The 22,436-nt window shown below is 33.5% G+C and overlaps 3 protein-coding genes across 3 annotated transcripts; 2 read left to right on the top strand and 1 right to left on the bottom strand.

Annotated features, from left to right (window-relative positions):
• Window positions 1-1,648: 1,648 nt before the first annotated feature.
• LOC122596094 (E3 ubiquitin-protein ligase CSU1) lies at window positions 1,649-3,636 on the top strand. Its single transcript, XM_043768614.1, has 2 exons — window positions 1,649-2,048; window positions 2,793-3,636. Exons 1-2 carry the CDS (start codon window positions 1,810-1,812, stop codon window positions 3,466-3,468), a joined length of 915 nt encoding a protein of 304 aa, XP_043624549.1. The 5' UTR covers window positions 1,649-1,809; the 3' UTR covers window positions 3,469-3,636.
• Window positions 3,637-5,232: 1,596 nt separating this feature from the next.
• Window positions 5,233-12,111, bottom strand: LOC122595468. The gene is made up of 14 exons (XM_043767834.1): window positions 11,880-12,111; window positions 11,165-11,246; window positions 10,848-10,951; window positions 9,794-9,920; window positions 8,721-8,815; window positions 8,407-8,530; window positions 8,121-8,201; window positions 7,556-7,654; window positions 7,268-7,426; window positions 7,106-7,154; window positions 6,939-7,003; window positions 6,712-6,756; window positions 6,315-6,473; window positions 5,233-5,901 (listed from the first exon to the last, which is right to left on the bottom strand). Exons 1-14 carry the CDS (start codon window positions 11,915-11,917, stop codon window positions 5,494-5,496), a joined length of 1,635 nt encoding a protein of 544 aa, XP_043623769.1. The 5' UTR covers window positions 11,918-12,111; the 3' UTR covers window positions 5,233-5,493.
• Window positions 12,112-16,005: 3,894 nt separating this feature from the next.
• Window positions 16,006-21,492, top strand: LOC122595675 (glutamine synthetase, chloroplastic). Its single transcript, XM_043768095.1, has 14 exons — window positions 16,006-16,111; window positions 17,481-17,734; window positions 17,868-17,907; window positions 18,005-18,108; window positions 18,184-18,232; window positions 18,423-18,529; window positions 18,777-18,864; window positions 19,223-19,351; window positions 19,429-19,503; window positions 19,608-19,661; window positions 20,177-20,214; window positions 20,340-20,499; window positions 20,605-20,665; window positions 21,056-21,492. The coding sequence occupies exons 2-14, from the start codon at window positions 17,487-17,489 to the stop codon at window positions 21,193-21,195; spliced, it is 1,293 nt and encodes a 430-aa protein (XP_043624030.1). The 5' UTR covers window positions 16,006-16,111; window positions 17,481-17,486; the 3' UTR covers window positions 21,196-21,492.
• Window positions 21,493-22,436: the final 944 nt, after the last annotated feature.

The following is a 22,436-nucleotide window of genomic DNA, read 5'->3' as shown; positions in this document are numbered from 1 at the left end:
AAAAAACATAATTACCTTATTAATAAAAAGATAGTTTCATTTGTATAATTCAATAGTTATGTTTATAAATAATCATCATTTTATTGAAGTTTTTAAAATTAAATAATTAAAATTGTATGATTAATCAAGTTATTAAAAATTAACCTATAAAATATAATAACATGTTTTATATGTATTTCAAATTATGATATAAATATCTAGTTTCAAAACTATTTTATATGTATATACTTAATATTTTATTTTATATTTAATCATATTTCTTTTGAATACGTAACTTATAAAGATTATATTGTTTGTTAAATTAGTTTCAACATTTGTAACGAAGTTATTTTTAAAATTACGAATTTAAAGTTGAAAAAATATATTTTTTTAAAATCAATGTACATTTTAACATCATAAATTAGTTTAGTAAATGATATTTTATAATTTGGTAGATTAATTAGTGAGTTAGGGTAGCAAAGAACCTTATTAATCAAGTCTAGAGCACTATAATACACCTTTAATAATTCAGGGACTCAGGGTAGTAGAATACCTAGTCAACCAAGTTGAGGGTACTAAAATGTATTTTAGCCATATAAATTTGATGGGATTGAGATCCTCTAAAGTTATTATTAACTTTATAGATAAAGTTGATGATTTTGATCTTTATATTAAAATCAATGGTCAAGATTCAAATATCAACTTCGAATCTTAACCTTTGATTTTAATCCAAAGGTCAAGATTCTCTCAACTTCACCTATGAAGTTAATAATAACTTTAAAGAATGTTAATCCAATTTGATGTGTTTCCAAATTAACGTGAGACATCTAAATACTCGGTATGACTGGATCGACAATATGGGTACCAAAATAGAATAAAACCCAAAATTATATGCTAGCTTGATTATGTTATCCTTTTATTTTATTCTTTTTTAAAGTTAGTTTCGATTCAGACGTTCTGGTGATTTGCTGGACCTCTAACCCCATCATCATGGAAAATACCTTGAAATGAGAAACCCAAGACTCGAACTCGAGACCTTGAGAAAAACTCACCTTCGAGGCTCATATAGCAGATTTAAAAGATATCTCTAACCAACTCACCCGAGTAGAGTTGGTTTTATGTATCCTTGCTATCTTTAAGAAGTTAAAAGTAGTAGAATATTACTTTTTGGAAATTGATTAATCAACCTAACTCATATACCTAAAAATCAACCTAAACTTTAAGAATTTGACATGTTGATTCCACTTATTTTCTTTTCTAATCTTTCCCCTTGATTTTTTCACATATCATCATCTTACTATTAAGCAAATATATAGGTAGGTTGATTTATCATTATATTGACTTTTATATTAAAATCAACTTTAATATTAAAATCAATAGTCAAAATATCTAAAACTAATAATTAAACTCAAAAATTATCTTGAAATCTTTTTTATTTTAATTCAATCATCTAACATTTCCTTGACCTTATCCAAAAGGGTTTTGTTAAAAAAAATTTTAAGGGCTTTTTTTAAGCTGCATTAATTAGTTGTGCATTTATTATAAAGTTCAAGGAGTCAGACTTTTAATATGAACATGTACAAATTTTATATGTTCCACTTTAAATACAGCCCTTTAGCATTTTTCTATCCAAAATAATAGAAAATTATATGTATGACAATTGACACAGAGGTACCATAAATCAAAAAATAGTTCTAGGGTTTCAAAGAGCTCTACTCGATCTTAAACCATTGCCCTTTTATATCCGAAACCAAATTCAAACGAAACCCAAAACACACACAATCTCTGAAATCCTGAATCTCATAATAATACTAATATCGAATAAGAAGCATGCCTCAAAGACACTCAAAAAACAACAATGATTTAGCATATTTCACATATGATGAAAAGAAAAAGCTTGGTTATGGTACCCAAAAAGAAAGGCTTGGTAAAGATTCTATTAAGCCCTTTGATTCTTGCTCTCTTTGCTTGAAGCCTTTCATTGATCCTTTGTGTTGTCAAAAGGGTCATGTTTTCTGTAAAGAATGCATCTTTGAATGCTTGCTTTCCCAAAAAAAAGATATCCAAAGGTAATATATCTATATCTATATTTATACTTATATGTTTGTATATGTCTAGTAGTTTTATGTATTTATTAGGTGATATTGGGTGTTTGATGTGAATTCACATTGTGGGTGTGCATCAAGTTTTGAAATTTTGATGTGGGTTGTGTGTAGATTGGTAAGTAGAGAGTGGTTGATTGACTAGATGCTGTGTTTTGTAGTTTTAGTTAGTTTTGGTAATCTGATTTGAAATTTCGAAGTTTGGTCTGGATTTGAATAGATCAATGGTTTGGTTTTAAAGGTAGCTATGTGGTAGGGAACTAGGGATGTTTGTGAGGAGAAAACAGTAGCAGCCCAAAAGCGGGCCAAGCGTGTATAGAATTATTAGGATTGAGATTTTAGTTGAGTGGTAGATTCTTTGGTGAACAAGTTGGTGATAATTTGATTAACGAAATAGTAACCAGGCCCTATTTACAGAATTTTAATGTAATTGTAAATCTGTATCCAGTTTGAAATCAATGAAATTTCGGTTGTTAGTCGTGGATTAAGCAGATCTGAGTGTTCTGACAACTGTGTAAACTGTGTGATTTTACTTTTTCTGTAACGCACAATATCATTAAAAGAAACGATGACTGCTACGAAGTGATTGTTTTTGCTCTTGTGGCTAAATTTGATAGATTTTCACTTAGTAGAGATAACTTATCAGCTTTGCTTCTTTTTAAGCTGTTTTTTTTTTGTTTTTTGAGAGTATGTTTTACGTATTTGTCACAGGAAGTTTGCTGCCCATACTACTCAACTTAAGCAAGAGAAAGATGAAGAAGCTGAGAAGTTAGCGTTACAAAAAGCAAAAGAACTTGATGCATTTGATCAGCAAAACCACGGTGCTCTACCACAATACAGTGATAAAAACTTCAACAAAGATAGAAACGGATTTCATGGAGCAAACAGTGTTAAAACTACATCTTATGAAGAAGAAGCACTCAGAACCATGAAAGCTTTTTGGTTACCCTCTGCAACACCCGAAGCTTCCGTCAAAGTCAATGCTCCATCCACTTCCACAACTTGCCCTGAAGGTAACGAGAAGCTTAAGATGAAATCCCTGTTCTCTATTCATTTAACTGAAGACATGAATGAGGAAAAGAAAGCTTCTGCTTTAGATAAAACCTACATCTGCCCTAGTTGCCAGGTGACATTAACTAATACAACATCGCTTGTGGCATTAAGTTCTTGTGGGCATGTTTTCTGTAAGAAGTGTGCAGATAAGTTCATGGCGGTAGATAAGGTTTGCCTAGTGTGCAATAAGGGCTGCAAGGAGAGAAATCTGATTCCTTTAGAGAAGGGTGGAACTGGGTTTGCGGGTCACGGGGATAATCTTGAAGCTAAAGATTTTAAGCATTTAGGAAGTGGTTCAGGACTAGGGTTGGTGAGGCCTGCACAGAAAACATGATCTTTGTTGAGTTCGGTCCTTGATAGTTACAAATGTGATTTTGTTGCTACTTACCAATCATCATATATTTGTATGTTCTCTCTGTATGAAATTACAATGATTGCTATTCCGGGATTTTGGTAACAAATGTAACAATATAAAGTTCTGGACAATTTTACATGCTTAAAATGATCCGCCTGCACTGTTTGTTATTCTTGCAGCTCAAAAATTTCACTGATTGTTGACAAAAGTTATGTATTGATTTTGTTGATTTTAAAGGTGTGTTAGCATGATTAGAAGCTGCACCCTTAGTAAACAACAATGCGTGAAGTTAGGAATTGTAATTGTTGTCACTATTTTTAACTTTCAGGATTTTGTAATGCATTTAAGCAGAAACAATAATACATTTTTACAATCAAATGTTGGCCCTTATATATGACTCTGAGCAAATTAACAGAATGATGTTACTTCAAATGTGATCATCTCTGATGTTACAGCTTTTTGTTATTGCCAAATAATTTTTTTTTTCAAGAACAGCGTGTTAGTTGGTTAATGATTCGAACCCTAGCAATGACATCCAAGCAGGCAGTATGCTAGAGGTTGGAACCCGAAGGCACCCTGGGGAGACCAAGGATGTGATAACACGGTCCGCACGTGTCTGAAAAAGTAAATGGCCGAAACCATGGAGAATTGTACCCAATACTAGCATGGTACATGCTGATTGTTTTCTCTGTCATTTTGTACATGCACACCCAATACTAGCATGGTACATGCTGATTGTTCATCAAGTATATGACGCCCATTATCTATTAATTTGACCGGTTATTGACCGGACAAAAACTGGTTTTTACCCAACCCGACCCGAAACCGAACTCGAACCGTTTTTTCGGTCAACGGAACCAAAACGGGGTTTAACCCGACCCGGTTTGAAACCGGTTTGGGGTCAAACTTTGACCGGTTATTGACCGGGTTTGACTCGGTTTTTTTTACGAAAAACCCCGAACCGAACTCAACCCGGTTTCTAACCGAAAATAAAACCCGAAAACCCAAACCGGTTTGTAACCGCCGGGTTGGGTCAAACCCGGTTGTTGACCAGTTTCGGGTTCGGTTTCGTTTTTGGGTTCGGGTTCCAACCCGGTTTTTTTGTACACCTCTATGTTCACCTATAGAACTTACAATCTTGGCCAACATGCGAGAATTAGCATGTACCATCTTGGACAACTTAAGTTATTTCCTTTCCCATTTTTACTGCAACCCCATTGATGTTGTTTAAAATCGGCTCATCGAACTCTGAATCTGTTGTGAGCATAACCCAAACTGACCATTTTGCGACCTATATCCGCTAATGAATAACCCTTCATTAGTATACAAGATGAGGGTAGTGTGACAGATTTAAATCAATTTGTAGGCAATGGGCTAATTTTAGTTGTATTCCAGCTCTGGTTCTCTCATATGGGTGAACTTAGAAATCTACTTAAGAATAAAACAAGTCAAATCCAAAGAATCAGAAGCATATTCAACTACATCAAATCTGAACCACCTAAACAGTAGGATTAAACAGGTCTAATGTGACCTTCACTTACCTAAATATATCTGGCATGCCATGATATCCTAGATGTCCATTAACTGGCTTAAATGGATAGAAAGAATGAGCAGAACAGTTTACCTAACAAAATCCAGCCAAAATAGATATAGGAGAGCCCACCTCACTAGATCTCATACACCTAAATGAGTTTAAGGTACCTTAACCAACCTAATCGGTCCAAATCAACCAAAATGAAACCATTGCAGAACTAAAAGGTATTAACATTAGCATTTCTTTCAACATTCCAACTACACTGGAAAAGAATGTAAATTACAAGCATGGATTGAACCTTATATACATCAAATTACACCAACCTCCCGTATTTCTATCACATGTCCAATTCCATTCAGTATCAAAACAATGAATCACCACACCACCTCCAAATAAGAAGAAAAAAAAAGAAAAGAATATATATTCATCTGACACAACACACTCTCTAAAACCAAGAGATTTTGAAATCATCATCTATTCTTAAAGAAATTAAGATCCCAACGTTTTAACAGCCCGTCCATTATGTTACTGGACGGGGTTCTTTCAACTGTCACTGTAGCTTTGGTTCGATCAGCCACGTCAACATCAGATGAACCAATACATCCAGTATTTGCAGCAGATTTCCTACTTGCCCTACCCGAACCATCAGCAGATGGAGTCATACTTGATGATAGTTCAGTTGAAGATGTGCTGTTACATGGAGACATGAATTGTGAAGGTGAATCACTGCTACTTGCTGTTGAAGCCCGTGTAGGATCAATTTTAATTGGAGGGCAATCATTAGCCACTGAAGATTTGCCATCACTGACCGGTAGTTGATCGCCAGCTTGTTTCGGTTCTAAATCTTTTAGCGAAAGGAGCACGGCTTCCATGAGCATCTGAAAAAGTTAAACGGCCAATAATCAAATTAAGTACCTACCCAAAAAATAAACAACGTCGTGTATTGGTGGTATTTTAGGCCTTTCATGTTTCTGGCAAACTGTAACCCGTTCAATATGAAATTGGTTGACTCGGGTTTACTTTTACCTATAACAGGTCAAAGGAGTAAGTTTAACACCTTGGTTAAACAGCAAATATTGAAACAAAAGTCAAAATTAATATTATTGTTTCTATAAGTCGTACTTTATACATTGATTATATATTAAAATCAAGGAGAATGGAATAAATTTATTTGCAACACAACCGAACCCAGGAATTTCATGTTACAACGATAGTGGTTCTGACCGATCCTGTTACCCAACCTGTCTGAGCTCCCCACTTTGCCTACTCTATGGCTAGGTACAAAGCTTACCCTTTCTTCTTCCTCGACATCGCATGGGAAACCTTCCACGTGCTGAAGTGGGTACTCGACATACTCGTGATCCTCTGCTGATGAGCAAGGATGGCCATTAGAAAACTCAATGTTTATCATTTTAGAAGATGACGTAGGTTTATTCGTAGTCCCTTCATCCTGAAGCAACAGTAATATCCAACGTAAGTTAATATATTGCTTATTCACTTCTAAAAAGCCCTAGACTATATGCAAACACCATAACATATTAATTTTGCAATAGGAGTATAAATTCAACTTTTAAGTATCACCGTAAGCTGATGTTAAAGATTCATAAGTTGATATGCATTGTTCTAAAAGAATATCAGAAAAAATTTACAACAATAAAGTTTACAAACTATAAGAGACAGAAAGATACCTCAGAATTACATTTTTTATCTGCTGACGGGATATCAGAAGGAACCTGAAAATTGATATAGACAAGTAAGATTTCACAATATCATGGGAAATTATGCATACTTAAAGTCCATTTTTGGATCTCAAGCATACTAAAAGCCCATTATGCCCAGTGTACCAAAAATGCAAAAAGACAAAAACACAAGGCGCACATCCCACAATATGTAAATCATATAACGAATTACTAACCTCAGTTCTACTCATAGGCCTTTTAGAGCGGAGTTGATTAATTGCATCCTCAGTGCTACTTGATGCTGAATAGATTCATTAGACATAAATTATTGAGTCACATGCTGTTAAAAGAATACGCAATCAAAACCACCCAATTGCACACGCTATGATTATAAATATTATACCTTGAGGTGCAACTAAAAAATCATCTTCATATCCAACCCCATGAATTTCCTGAATGTATAACAGTTAATTATAAAAACAAGGTTTAATATCATAACCCCTATTCTGAATAGCATATATGTGTAATGTGTGTGTGTGTGTGTGCACGCGAGTGCAAAATATACCTTGCCGAGGTAATCAAGGGAGGAATCAAAAAAGTTCCCCTTAACTTCATCTTCTGGTGGTTGCAAGACGTTGTGGAAAAAGATATTTATAGAATCAAAATAAAACTGGGGACGTGGAGAATTATGGTCACCCTCAAATTTAATGATATTCTTGTCCCCCTGAGAAGATATCATAGAAAATATAATTATTAATGCAACTTTTAATAAAACTGGGGACGTAGATGATACATCTTTTACAACATTAAGTGTCTGGTTGCTGTTATAACACATAATATAGTGGGTAAATACCATGTAAGCTTCATAGATACGATCAGAGTGATGTGGTTGTATAAAATCATCATCACCAGCATGACCGAATAGAACCGGAACAAAAGAAGATTTCGCAACCTATAATCAGAATAACCCACATCAGTTTTTGACAAAAGCTATAAACAAAAAAAAAATCAATGCATATTGGAAGTGATTATGTAATATATTGATACCCAGAATTAATTGAACTACATCGAAAGGGTTGTCAAAACTTTTGTTTGAGTGTGCTTCTGCTGTTTAATGTTCGAGTAAGCAGGCAGCCTCATTTGTTCTAGTGTTTGGCAAACTTCTATTATTTAATAAAACAATACAAAAAATGATCAAAAATCATTTTGGTGAGGGAAAAATGATACACATTTTATCCTAAGGTGATCTTTTTTATTAGCCTTAGTATGAAAAACTAATTATTTGACAGCTATATAATCAAACGCAAAATCTACTCATCCAAACAATAAAAATTGATAATTGCAACTTAATGTCGCAATGATCGTATAATCCATTCCAGATACAGTTCCAGAATACTAAAGAAGGGACTGGTGTAAACCTTTATGGTATTGAGCTCCACAATATCAAATTTTGCCTTTTTAAGAATAGCTCTTCGCATGTACTGGATAGCAAACTTAACCTGAAGATAAACATTACAAAATCAAGTATAAGATAAGAGCACAGCCGCACAGGAAGCAGCATCTATCACTCTATATTCTGATTGTTATCAGCTAACTAAGAAACTGAAGACTTCATAACAATAATACAGAGCATCGACTTAACTTGTGAGAGAATTCATATGACTTGTAATATATATATATATATATATATATAAAGCAACTTACAGTAAACTTGGGCAGACGAATTTTGTAGGTGTCAACAAGTTCCATCATCAAATCAACCAAATCAGAGAAGGGGCTGTCAAGAACCATTCCCGCAATTGAAGGATCCTCGGCTCCATACATCAGGCTGGCATCAACATTTTAAGTCAGAGAGTGAGATAACTGAGATGATATGACGCATCACTTAAGTATTGATCTTTTCAACTTAAGACATACAAATGCATTGCAAAGGTTTTTTTTGAGACCGACGGTTTTTTCTTTAAACACACAAACCATTCAATCTTAGATCATTTAATGCAACTAAATGAAACTTGTACCTTGTTACAGCACCCATTGATCTTCCCCACAAGCCAATTAATGAAACATTTCCATCAGACCGCAAATAATCTACTACAGATTTCAAATCATCTTTCTGGCAATAAAACAACCCTTGTCAAGTTGCTGGTTAAAAAGCAGCCCAGCCTAGCTACAATCAATAGTGATATAATATGGAGCTATTACAAATCATCATTAAAGCACCAATGTTTACTATTTAACCAAGTTATTTGTACTCAATCATATGAGTATAAACGCTTCCAAATAATGCTCAACACTTTCTATCGATATAAAGATGAGGATGAAAATGGCATCGACACTTGATGATGCTAGCTAGCTATCTGGATTTGCACATGATGCAATGGTATTCATTCTAGATGTTACCAGCTTATGAAGGGTAAAAGTGGCATTAGTGCACTACACATAAGAATTCCCACTAGACAATAAAGTAATCAATCAAATAAGAGAAAAATCAGTCAACATTTTGGCTCACAGTGAGTCTTAATAACCAAAATCACAGTTCATCAAATTTCATGCTCAATTAATATTTAATATTACTTATTTGCCTTTTGGTAACTATCCACCCAATTAACAAAAAAAACCCACCATACTCCAAGCATTAGGGAAACTACTGAAGATAAAAAGTGACAGAACAGCACTGGAGAGAGCAAGACATGATAGGGGTGACTCAGTTCCCGGGTACTAATAATACAGAACCAACAATTAACTCAGAAGGTCACAAATAAACAGCTAAAGCTTAAGAACATAAATGTTGCATGCTCCAAATTTAACTACTTCTTTCACATTGACCCTGAAAGTGATAACCAAACACCTGAAAACACGGATTGCCAATGTTCTACGGCCCTTCGACAACATACACATATCAACATGTTGTAATAATGCAAACTTACAAACTGGCAGATAGACCGCAAGATAAGAACGTGCCGACATACATACCAAAAAAATGCCCAGTCGAATTATAAGAAAGTTTAATATATATATAAAAAATGAGGCAGGAATGTAGAACTTTATGTATATCACAACTATGACAGAGTAGGTTTACAGATTCACTTACTTCATACCACCCTAGACTGACATGCTCTCCTCCAGAGAGTCCAGACCCAGAAAAATCAAGAGTGAAGACAGTAATATTTGATGGCAATAATATTATAGCTGCTTCGCTGGCATCTGCTCGGCACCCACTACAACATAAATACATTTCGCAGCTCAGAAGTAGACATATGATAGATTTTTGCAAACAGCAACTTATTAAAAATTCCCGGGGTGGCGGGGTAAAACTAATTATAATGTTCATGTAGCTCTCATCAAGAGATTAATAACGTTCAGTTAGCACTAGCAGTATTTCTGCTCAGAATGTAAGTAGATCTAGAAATAGTTATAAAAGAACCAGACTACATGCAATATCTAATTCTTAAATGACTAAGTTATCCTTGCCTGATAAGCCAAAACATGAATGCAGTTTGGTCAGCATTAGTAATCCATGATGTAACCTATGTATCAGTAAGTGTGTGTTTCACCCTCTTGGTTTGCTAAAACTCACTATCATACATCTTATATCTATCAAATATTCAGTGGAGATTTTTCCTTTATTTTGGATGGTTACCTGATAAGCCAAAACATGAATGCAGTTTGGTCAGCATTAGTAATCCATGAACCATGATGTAACCTATGTATCAGTAAGTGTGTGTTTCACCCTCTTGGTTTGCTAAAACTCACTATCATACATCTTATATCTATCAAATATTCAGTGGAGATTTTTCCTTTATTTTGGATGGTTATAATAGGACACTACAATGTTCTTCTCCTTGACGGAATACAATCTATTTGTGACACTTGCATCGTGTTCTATCTATCGTATGGGCTTTGTTGATTTTCTTTTCACACATTTTCCATTCCCCTTGTAAATTTTATAAACCTTCTTCAAATAATCTAGGATTACAAGTTCGACTATGTACTACCTTCGGATACAACTTCAGATTCAAGACATCTTGCTACTAAATTTGGATCCAATTTATTAAATGTTTGGAATTCGGACTCAAATAACTTTTAACAAACTAAATCCATGCGTCTACTTTAATATGTTCAACGGAAACATGTATTTAACTAACCTGTTTCCATGGCAGTATATCACACATGGCAAAGGCTTTCCTTCAGGACTCACAATAGGCAAGTAATGACTACACTGAAGAATGTATCCTCGGCTATTTGAAATCTGGAAATACAACAAAGCCTTGAACTCAATACCAAAATAATTTGCACCAACGAAAAATAATTAACAACTACATGTATGCACAAATGCTATTGATTAATGTAAACCAAAAAATTTATTTTCTTTTGGCACTCATAGAGAAATCAAAGCTCATTACAACAACGCATTTCTTCACTTATAACTAATACGAACTACATCAACAAAACAAAGGTTTACCTCTATATCTTTCCTTTGAAACCATTTCCCTTTAAGCATGAATTCTTGATCTAGTAAATCATTATTAGGCTCATACTCGGCTCTGCCACCAAAAAGAAGAAACATTTGCCATGAGTCACAACGTGTATTAATCATGTCCATCAATATGCACACAAAAATAACAAAAAACATCACTACAACTACAACCAGACTAATACCACAAAGCATAAACACCACACAGACTGCCTCGGTTTTAAAAACACACCCCTCGGCCATAGTCGCCACAAAAGCAAATCCAACATAGAAATACACTAGCTTAAGGTATTCACTTCAACTATGTCAGAACTACCAAACACACAAGCATAAGTACCGTAATATATCGACCGAAGAATTCTAAAGCATCAAACACTATCAAAAACCACCAAAAAGTTAAATATGCCATCAGACCTCGGAAATTTCTCGGCTCGACAAATATACAATACAAATTCCTCTAAAAAGTTAACTAGAGCATAAAAACAACTTAATTAAGGAGAAACCCTAGAAAACCTATAGATACAAACCAAATCAGTAGTAATTCAACCAAAAAATCTGTATAATTCAGATCACGAAAGAAACTAATACATATTCATACACACAAAATAAACATTTCAAATGTAAATTATGGATCTAACATAACATATACACATATATATGTATACGTATACATAATAAAAAGTGAAAGGATGTAGAAATTAACCTAGGTGGACGAATGATGAAGTTGATAAGCTGTTCCATATATAGATCTAATTTGCTTTTGTGTATATGTATGGTTTGAAGTTATTATATGTATATATATATGTATGTATATATTTGGATTCGTGAAACCCTAATAAGTCTGTGAAATCGGAATTAGAGTAGTGATTTCGTTTGTTGATGAAAAAAAAAAAAAAACTGGGAATTTTGGTGTGTGTCAACGGTGGGTCGGTTTACACAGTTTTTGTATTTTTTGATACTGTATATATTAAAAGTCGTTTTTTTTCTTTTCCCTAAATTGAAGACGAAAATGTATTCTCTGTTTGTGGTGTGGTGTGGCACGTGCTTAGCATTTCCCAAAATGCCTTTTTCTCGTCATGTTACATTTAATTCTTTCGTTTCATAACTATACGTTACCTAACTTCGTTTCTAACTGTACTTTTTAATTCTTAGTTAGCTCAAGTGGTTGAGTATCTGCCTTATAAGCAAGAGTTTTTGGGTTCAAGACTTAGAAAGTATATAGTAAGTCTTTCCATGAAGGCATGACTTGAGTATACCTAGGTTCAAGTCTGAAGAGGCAGAGTTTAACCTTATTGATCGTCATGTCTTCAGGCGGATTAGTAGGGATTTTTCCCCCATCGGATATTTGAAATATGCATTTCTACTTTGAAGGAGTTCTCTAACGCGGACCCGGTTAAAACAACGTATGTTAGACCTCTCACTGTCGTATTGCGACACGAAGTTCTCAAACGAAATTCATCTTTCAAAAAAAAAAAAAAACTTCGTTTCTAACTTTATTACATATATACTCTGTACTTTCTTGTTCACGAGTATGAAATTTATTACTATATGTTTCAGAACATTTATCTATTTTGATGGTAAAAATTTATCATAAATGTATTAATAGAAAATATTACAAAACTTTAATATATATGTATATATACTAGAAAAATTGTCCGCGCTAACGACGGATATAATAGTCCCTACTTTTATACATGTTTTTGACTCAGAAGTTTGAGATGCGTGATTAACTTGAGCGAATGTTATAATTTCGGTGAATTCTTGAAGAGGATAGAGAAAATGAAGAGAAAGAGAAAGAGAAAAAAATATAAATGGACCATAAAGACCACAAATATGAAATGACCATTACTTTTTATTATATTGAATTTAAAAAGTGTATCAAATAACCATATTGTCCTTAGTACAATATTAGAATGAATAGTCTTAATTTATCATATTAAAGATGAATGGAGTGATAGAAAATATGCTTTATATATAAGTATAGATATAAATATTTATATTCGATGAGCATATGGATTATATAAATTAAGAATGTCATTATACATAAAGTCATTTAAATATCTAACTAATGTAATTATATTAATCTACTCATATATACATGAGAATATATTATTAGAAATATAGACATAGTAATTGATAACTGTGACTTGTGACTTGTGAGTAAGGCAATTCCAATTCCCATGTTTCCATTCTCACATGCTCATGGAGTCATGGCCATGCTTCTTTTTTAATATGCACACTAGTTTTGTATAGTAACTTAACGAGTGTAGTTTCACTAATTTGAGAAAAGCATCTAAAATTTTCATTTTAAGCAATCCCTTTATAACCAAAACAGACAATGAGACAAATCAATACCGAAGTGAAATGTTTTCTTTTTAGCCTTAAAAGGCCCTAAAGGCCCACAATGGGTTTTCGGGTTGTTTTTCTTAACCTTAAGAGGCCGTAAAGGCCCAGATTACTTTTGGTTGAGAAATAGTCAAAGGAAATGGGAAACCATATTGCTTACTTTTGCGAGAAAGTTAATACATATACAACCAAAAGTCCAAAACACACGTGTTTGTTTCCATTGCTCTATGATTCATGTGGTTTGTATAGAAAGGTGATTTATCCCATCTCAAACAACTATCTTTTCCTAAGGCGATATGCTCAAATCTGATAAAGTTGTGTATATTATATGTAGACCTAGCATCACCGTAAGGTAGAACCCAATGTAATTGAGGTTCTATCAATGATGTGTTCGCAATAACAAATCTTTGATAAACATTTTATGGCTAAGAGTAAAATGTCATATCGTTTATTGTATGAAAATAGCCGGTGCTGGCCATGCCATTTAACAAACCACATACCAAATAGCAAACTACAGTATAACAAAGCCAAAATCTTCAACCCAATGAAACAAGATATATGTCATATGCTGTTCTAGTTTTAACTGCGTAATAGGGGCTTTTATTTATTGAGGAGAACACAAAGTTCAATCTTTGGCATCGGTGAACTTAGAATACATTCGGAGTTTAGCTTTTCAAAAAACAATATTCATGTACATATAGAATATGTAATAATTTCAATAATGCTAAAGTTAAGGTTGGTCCTCAATTTTGTGATATCTTAAACGGGATGATATAAAATGTCCCGGTAAATTTTTGTTATCAATGAATCAGTTAAATATCGTTGAAAACAATGTGTTTTTTTTGCTTGTAGCCACTTATTGTCAGATGAATGTACTATGTTTCTTTCGTTCCAAAATAACATGTTGTTTTTTGTTGATAATGATATTGTTGTTATTGTTGTTGTTGTTTTGACACAATTATGTTTTACACAATTCTTAAGATTAAACTTGGGGATGGTGGATGGATTTGCCATCTGAAGGCACGTTTCTTCTGTTTCAATTTTCCTACCAAAAACGCCGTAAACTTATGTCAAAAGTTTTTTCAGTAACTATATTTATTTATTGAAGCCAAATTGATTCGTCTAGTTAAGTTATTTACTACTCGTATTATGATGTTCTTTAATTTATTGTCCTTTATGATCTAAATTTTGTTATAATAATGCTAATTAAATAATTGAACGTTACTATTACGGATTGTCCGGCCGTTTACTTTTCCTTTTTCTTCTCTAAATATTCTAATTCTAATCTGCGTATGTTTCTCAAGCATAGCTAACATTGGTTTTAACACGAAATTTACAAAGCGTGAAGAGAAAAAAAAAACTTTAACCTTTTTATGATCATGTGGTTTGAAAAGATGGGGCTTGAAAAGGTTCAAAATTTTAGACCTTTCCAAAATTAGATAATTTATTATTTTTTTCTTTTTAAGAATTAAGACATTTAATTTATTTAGAAAGCTATAAGTGTTGAATCATCATGAAAATTGGCTTATAAAAATATGTTAATATTAATATTATGAACCTTCAGAAAGATTTTATGCCATAAATATTTTTTATGTATGATGACTGATGATATTGTGTAAATATCATAGATTGAAGACCCTTTCAAACTTTAAAAACGGTGTTGATATCATCACTATTTAGAAAAAGAACTCTTTTTTTTTTAATGTGATTTATCTCAAACTTTTTATTTAAATCGTTAACTACCTGATCAACAGGCGGATTTAAGTACAACTAATATCACACAAATGTCCAATTAAAAAATCATCTCATAATCTATATGGTCCATAACAAAAGTTGATAACAACAAAGTTATTAAGCACCTGAATATACTTTTGTAAAAGGTTAGCTAGAAAAAGACAATATATATCATACCATCAGACTTCTACTTGTGGAAATAACGTTACCAAGCACATATTTCCATATGAATTACAACATGCTAACCTATATTAAATTACGTCTATGATCATTAACCCAACTCGATTTGGTATTGTGATGTGGTGATTATAACTTACAACAAAGTACAATATGATAAAACTTGCTTTTTTTATATTATTATTATATCCAAAGTCTCTATATTAATCATATTTAAAAAAGCTATTGACAAATCATAACAAACAACACATTTAAGTTCCATATATACTATCCATGAATCAATCAATGAATCCAAAATTTTATTTTCATGATGATAAAAAGGAAAATAAGAAGAAAAAAAAAATAGTTTGAGGTTGTGAGAAAAAGCCTTATCTAGTTTCTCATCATATATGTTGAGTTGAGGCAAGGAATGAAAGGGAGAGGGGGGCTTTTGTTTTGTTATGATGACCTTAAAAAGAGACCAAAAACCAATTTCCTCCACCCACACCCCTATCTCTTTAGGAAAGGCCAATCTCCCCTCCTTTGTTTTCTCCTTTTATTTTTTATATATACTTTTTATTAAAATAAAACATATACTATTTATTTATTTTTACATCCATTTATCAAACAAACTTGCAACTTTCTTCTTTTCATTCATTTTGCCGCTCTCAACCATCACTTTTCTCTACTTTCCGGCCGGTACGTTCCTCCCTCCCTCCCTACATTACGTCATTGTTTTACTCATCACTATTTACACACAAACATATGACTTAATGTATACATATAATTTTGTACGGAACTTTTGCGATTTATCAGCCGCACACTCGAACTAAATTTTTTGATCGGAAATGTAGCCATTATATATATATATACACAGAGAGAGAGATATTAAATATATATATATATACACAGAGAGATATCAAATATATGCATAGCATATATATGCGTGTGTGTGTGTATGTATATATAACTTTGCTAGTGTTAATTACTCGAAATGACGATGTATAACAAGTAGTAGTAAATCAGTAGAAACGGCGTCGTCCTATTAGTGTATGATGGCAACTACAAGTAGTAAATCAAGCCTAAAAGTTTGTTCAATATTAAAAATTAAAATAAAAACCAGGCCTGAAAATGTGGAAGGGTTGTTAGTGGTTAAATTAGTTGACCTGGATGGAGGTAGGTCAGATGATAATAGTAGCTGTTGATCCAGGCCAAGTGGAGGATCACCACACACTTGTATCTACTCTTGATTATTTTATTATTTTTAAACTGCTACTTTTGATTAATCATTAATTTCATATGAACATTTTAATATAAACATTTTTGCATCTGAAAATGTTTTTCCATCTGCTAAGGATGAAAGGACCAAAATGCCCTTCCATGCTGTTCAATGTTTTTCATAATTTAAAAGGTTATATATATATTTACTAATCTAGCTAGTGATTATATATGTTGCCTTTTGAATCTGATGATCTTTTTTTGGCCAGCTACTTGAATATTGTTAAATAAATTTAGAAAAATAAATATATGAATGATAAGTTTTAACTTTTAGGTAAAAGGATCTTGATAAGCAATAGCTGAAAGTCCGGAGCTAGAAAGGGCTTGGTATTGGTGGGACGTAATTGAAAAGATATACAAAATTAAACATTTATGATTTTTGCATCTGTTTGTATTTAGTGTGTCGAATGAAAAGTAAATGTATAAAGAGTTGTGATAAATTTTTGGATCCGAACTGGTACAGTGGTACATTACAGACACGGGCGAAAGCTTGGAGTGTTACTTTGATCCTAGATCTTAATAGACGAGATTCGTTACATATTAACTAATAATAGAAATGCAGCAATGCCCCCCTTGTTTATATTAAAGATTCATTTTTCTCATGTGTGAATTATGATTTTTTGATAAGACAAAAGTTGTTTACTTGAAGTTGAATGATGTGGGTTCCTACTTGTTTTAAAAATGTGTAACCTCTTATCTAAAAACTCTGTACTTACGATGATCACAAGAACCTGCATTGCTGACCATTTATCTTATTTATTGATATTTTTGTGTCTGATAATATGGGTAGGTGAAAATGGCACAATGTTTGGCTCCTTCAGTACAATGGCAGATGAGGTTAACAAAAAATGGTATGGAATCAAGCTCTATGTCATCCAAAATGTGGAACTCTTTGTCCTTGAAGCAAAGCAAGAAAGGAGCACTTAAGAACGCCACAAAATTCAGCATCTGTGCTTCAGCAAATGGAACCATTAACAGGATGGAAGACCTACTAAACTTGGATGTCACTCCTTACACCAATAAGATCATTGCTGAATACATTTGGTATATTTCATTCTTTGGATACACTTACCATACAAATTTCAGGCTTACTAACATATTAACAAAAGTTTGTTACGTTACTCTAAAGGCTTGTTCAATTCTTATTTAGTCCTATGCTTTCTACTTTCTGAAACAGGATTGGAGGTTCTGGGACAGATGTGCGCAGCAAATCAAGGGTATGTTGGGTTTTGATGCTTTGGTTTCTTTCAGTAATTATCTATAGCTTCGCTAAAAGGAAAGATTGTAATATATGTTTCATTATATCTCTTGTAGACACTCTCAAAACCAGTTGAGCATCCTTCTGAGCTTCCAAAATGGAACTATGATGGATCAAGTACTGGACAAGCTCCAGGAGAAGATAGTGAAGTTATCTTATAGTAAGTTTTATTTCAAAAAATCACAAGTCTCTTTACATGTGGTGATGTAACCAAAGTTGAAATTCTGTATTTCAGCCCCCAGGCAATCTTTAAGGATCCTTTCCGTGGTGGCAACAACATCTTGGTGAGTATAACGTTGGTTCATTATACTATAAAGTCTTATGTATAAGCTGAGAAACTCCCACCAACCAAAAGGTTGCAGTTTCGAGTTCTATATGGACAAGTGCATGCGAATTTTTTCCCCTTGAAAAATAAGGATACAAACTGAAATTGGACAACATATGGCTTAAACTGATTCTGTACTGTTTTTATAGGTGATCTGTGACGCATACACTCCGCAAGGCGAGCCTATCCCTACTAACAAACGTGCTAAGGCTGCTGAGATTTTCAGTAATCCTAAAGTTGTATCGCAAGTGCCCTGGTAGGCTTTTTGGGTGAAAATGTTCTTTTTTTTCCCCCATAGAACTAAACTCTTAAATCCCTGTGTTTGATAATTGATACATACATTAAACTTCTTGTCACATGAATAAGGGGCAGATAGGTCTGACTTTATTAGTCAACATACACCTCCCTTTTATGTGAACGGGGATACTCTACTAAAACAACAAAATAAACAAATATTGCCTCTGTTTATTTCCCGGTAAAATTGATTTTAAATTTGGTTTTAGGTTTGGAATTGAGCAAGAGTACACTTTGCTTCAGACAGATGTGAAGTGGCCTTTGGGTTGGCCTGTTGGAGGCTACCCTGGTCCTCAGGTACTATTCATGATCTAACTTTTGTAAACTTCTACACCTTCCTCATTTATAAATGGGATTTAATATCAGTTAAAGCTAAAGGTGGCAAAATGAGTGGGCTAGATTGACCTGAAAGACTTTTTTTTAAACTAATTTTTTAGTTTTCCCTATTTATAATTAGTGTGCCAAATATTGTTATAATCATTTAATTTCAAAAATAGTTTATCTTTTTTTGAGTAACCATTATACTAAATTCACTCGTTTGAACCATTAGAGATAAAGCATAACTGAAGAGCGATTCTTTCATAAGCAATGAATGAAATTTTCCACCCTTAAAAACAAGTGTTCTTATTAAATGTATTTCCTTTTGAAACTACAGGGTCCATACTACTGTGGTGCTGGAGCTGATAAGTCGTTTGGAAGAGACATATCGGATGCACATTACAAGGCCTGCCTGTATGCCGGAATTAACATCAGTGGGACCAATGGAGAAGTTATGCCTGGACAGGTTTTTTTTCTACTTCTTCACCTTATTATCTAATGAATTATGAAAAGAAGTATCATGGCAACAATTGTGTTTCACAGTGGGAATTTCAAGTTGGTCCTAGTGTGGGAATTGAAGCTGGAGACCATATCTGGTGTGCTAGATACCTCCTTGAGGTAAATCATCTTCAGCAATTTGATACAGTAACAACTTAATATATCCTACCGTGTTTTTTTAATCTATATCTAATTGTTTCTTGTGACTTTACTGTATTTAACAGAGAATTACTGAACAAGCTGGTGTCGTGTTGACCCTTGACCCTAAGCCTATTGATGTAAGATATATCTTGTTTGATGACTACTTTCCTTCAATTTTCCATCATAGTGTTCAAATCTTGCTTAGGGAGAACATTTGAGCAACATGTAATGTCACTCTTTTGTAATTAGAGGTGGTTAGATAGGCATGTTGGTTAATGTGTCCAAATGTACAATTCTTTGATGACACAAGCTTAGTTGACCATAAACACTTTTTTCCTTTTGTTTTTCTTACAAAAAAGACGAACAAGATAATTGGCAATTCAAGCTATATTAAAATTCAAAAATTTAAACTTTTTGAGTAAAAAGGAATTTCAGGAGGTGTTATGAGCTAATAAAAGTATACATTTTAGGTCACTCATTTGTGTCGATTTCATTTTAAGCTACTTCTATTGGGTTTAACAATGGGAGGCACAGAAAACGCCTCAGTTGACCCTTTGATAACTAAACGGGTTGAATTTGCCACCTCTACCCGCTCTGAATGATTCTGATTTTATTCTTAACTTACACAACGCTTGTTGATTTGAATTGGCAGGGAGACTGGAATGGAGCAGGATGCCACACTAACTACAGGTACTTGTTTTCTTTACTCATAATAGACCTGCGTATTGTTTTTGAAACGCTCTAATGTGTGTGAACGTTGATTTCTTTCTTATATTAAAAATCCATTCACTTACTTTTGTGCTTTCAAATTTCAGTACATTGGCCATGAGAGAAGAAGGTGGGTTTGAAGTAATTAAAAAGGCGATTCTGAACTTGTCACTTCGCCACACTGAGCACATCAGTGCTTATGGAGAAGGCAATGAGAGAAGATTGACAGGGAAGCACGAAACTGCCAGCATTAACCAGTTTTCATGGGTATAAAACATTTTATATCGAATTATAAGAGATAAACCAAAAAAAATAATTTACACTTTCATAAGCTTTCTCAACTGATGGTTTTTGTATTCGGTGAACTTGCAGGGTGTAGCAAATCGTGGTTGCTCAATCCGTGTGGGGCGTGACACTGAGAGGGAAGGCAAAGGTATTGCTATCTTCACACTACAGTCTTTATCATTGGTGGATAATTGGATATTGGTAACTCGTCAAACTGGGTAAATATATGTTATGGTTCAACGTGTTGGGATGACCAAATAAACATTTTATATAATTATCAAAATCTTCATAAACATATTGTTAATATACCAAACATGTTTCCAGAAATTATAAAATTTCAACAGTAATCTGCCTTCTTGAATTAATCGATTTAGGAGGTGTAATGCATTAGAATCACAAATCGCCAACTGATTTTATTTTTATTTTTTCTTTCTGAAATAACCTAAATTGACCGTTCATTAGTGAGTCTAAATTTCCACCTTTAAAAAAATTCTCTTTCGAAATCTGTTTTTTCACGGGTCATGTTTACTATGTGCAGGTTATTTGGAAGACAGACGCCCGGCATCAAACATGGACCCGTACACCGTGACCGGATTACTCGCCGAAACAACCATCCTTTGGGAGCCTACCCTTGAGGCTGAAGCACTTGCTGCCCAGAAGTTGGCATTGAATGTGTAAGACTCTCCCACGAGGTGATATACAACGAAGAAAGTGTCAACATGCATATTCATCCATGTTCTTCGTAAACTCGGTTTCCTGTTTCTAGTTGATTTCTTGAAGATCTTGTAAATAAAGGTCATCACTGCTTCAAATTCAAGCTATTTTTAGCAAATGGGTGTTTTTCAGATGATTATTGGACAGTTTATGCACAATTTGAAGTGTGCACAAGTGCACTTGACCCGGTCTGAGCAGACATTATTTTCTCTTCTTGATTTAAAGAAAGCACCCTCACATTTTGGGGGTATTTTCTCTTCATTTGATCATATCATATAATTATCAATCGGTTTAGATGGGCTGCTGCTCCTTTTTTGGTCAATTTTATTACTAGATTGCTTGTCAATGCTAATTATTTCGTTAAAATTGGAAAATGATGTAATTCATACTTACAATTCTTACTGCGAAAAGGGAGGCTAAATAACAGTAGAACACTAGAACTTCAACAACAACGAGAGTTATAATACAAGAGAGTTAAATAAGCATTTATATAACTTAACTAAGTAAAATATACAACTATCTCTTTTGCCCTCCCTGCTTGAAAACAATGGACTTAATATTGTGGAATCACAGTCAGGAATCTCAACGAGTTAAAAAAAATGACGATGATGTACGTTACCATTTTTTAGTTATACATCACAAACATGTGTTCTATCATACAATGATGTGAAACATGTATGTGTTGGTCAATGGTCATAATAAAATCATATGCACGAACCGACCAACTAGGAAAGGATGGATTGTTCAGACCTTGATGGATTAAGATCAAAACAAATGTCTCTACGGTAATGTTATCATCTAGTAGCTAGTAATTGGTTATAGAAACAATCGTTACACAAATCATCTACTAAAATTACAATAGTAAAAACCATCTTTCAACCATTGTCAAACTAACAATGTATTACACATTCAACCGGTTACTAGTCTATAGATAGTTTTTATTATTGGTTACATGGTTTGTAGTTTCCATAATGTAATCAAAGTTCGTTATTATTTTACCTGATTAGTGGTACCCATCATGTGACCACACGATCTTACATATAAAAGTTAAAGCAAGTGGAGAAACCATATATCTTGTGATCCATGTGTGAGAATAATGATTTATCGGATATGAGTCTTATGTGGTGTGCGAGCTAGATAAGAAAATAGTATATATGTTTTATGAAATGATCCGCGGTTTACAGGACCAAAGAGTTCTAGCTCGT

The sequence above is a fragment of the Erigeron canadensis genome, chromosome 4 (genome assembly GCF_010389155.1).
Source record: "Erigeron canadensis isolate Cc75 chromosome 4, C_canadensis_v1, whole genome shotgun sequence".
Classification (NCBI taxonomy): Eukaryota; Viridiplantae; Streptophyta; class Magnoliopsida; order Asterales; family Asteraceae; genus Erigeron; species Erigeron canadensis.
Note: the sequence above shows the minus strand (reverse complement) of the source record. Positions and strands in the feature narration are given on the sequence as shown.

Coding starts and splice junctions, on each gene's coding strand:
- LOC122596094 (XM_043768614.1), top strand. CDS start 1,810: ATGCCTCAAAGACACTCAAAAAACAACAATGATTTAGCATATTTCACA. Junction 2,049..2,792: donor CAAAAAAAAGATATCCAAAG/GTAATATATCTA, acceptor TATTTGTCACAG/GAAGTTTGCTGCCCATACTA.
- LOC122595468 (XM_043767834.1), bottom strand. CDS start 11,917: ATGGAACAGCTTATCAACTTCATCATTCGTCCACCTAG. Junction 11,247..11,879: donor TTCATCATTCGTCCACCTAG/GTTAATTTCTAC, acceptor TTTTGGTGGCAG/AGCCGAGTATGAGCCTAATA. Junction 8,816..9,793: donor TCAGTCTAGGGTGGTATGAA/GTAAGTGAATCT, acceptor TTTTATTGCCAG/AAAGATGATTTGAAATCTGT.
- LOC122595675 (XM_043768095.1), top strand. CDS start 17,487: ATGGCACAATGTTTGGCTCCTTCAGTACAATGGCAGATGAGGTTAACA. Junction 18,109..18,183: donor GATAGTGAAGTTATCTTATA/GTAAGTTTTATT, acceptor TCTGTATTTCAG/CCCCCAGGCAATCTTTAAGG. Junction 19,504..19,607: donor GTGCTAGATACCTCCTTGAG/GTAAATCATCTT, acceptor TGTATTTAACAG/AGAATTACTGAACAAGCTGG.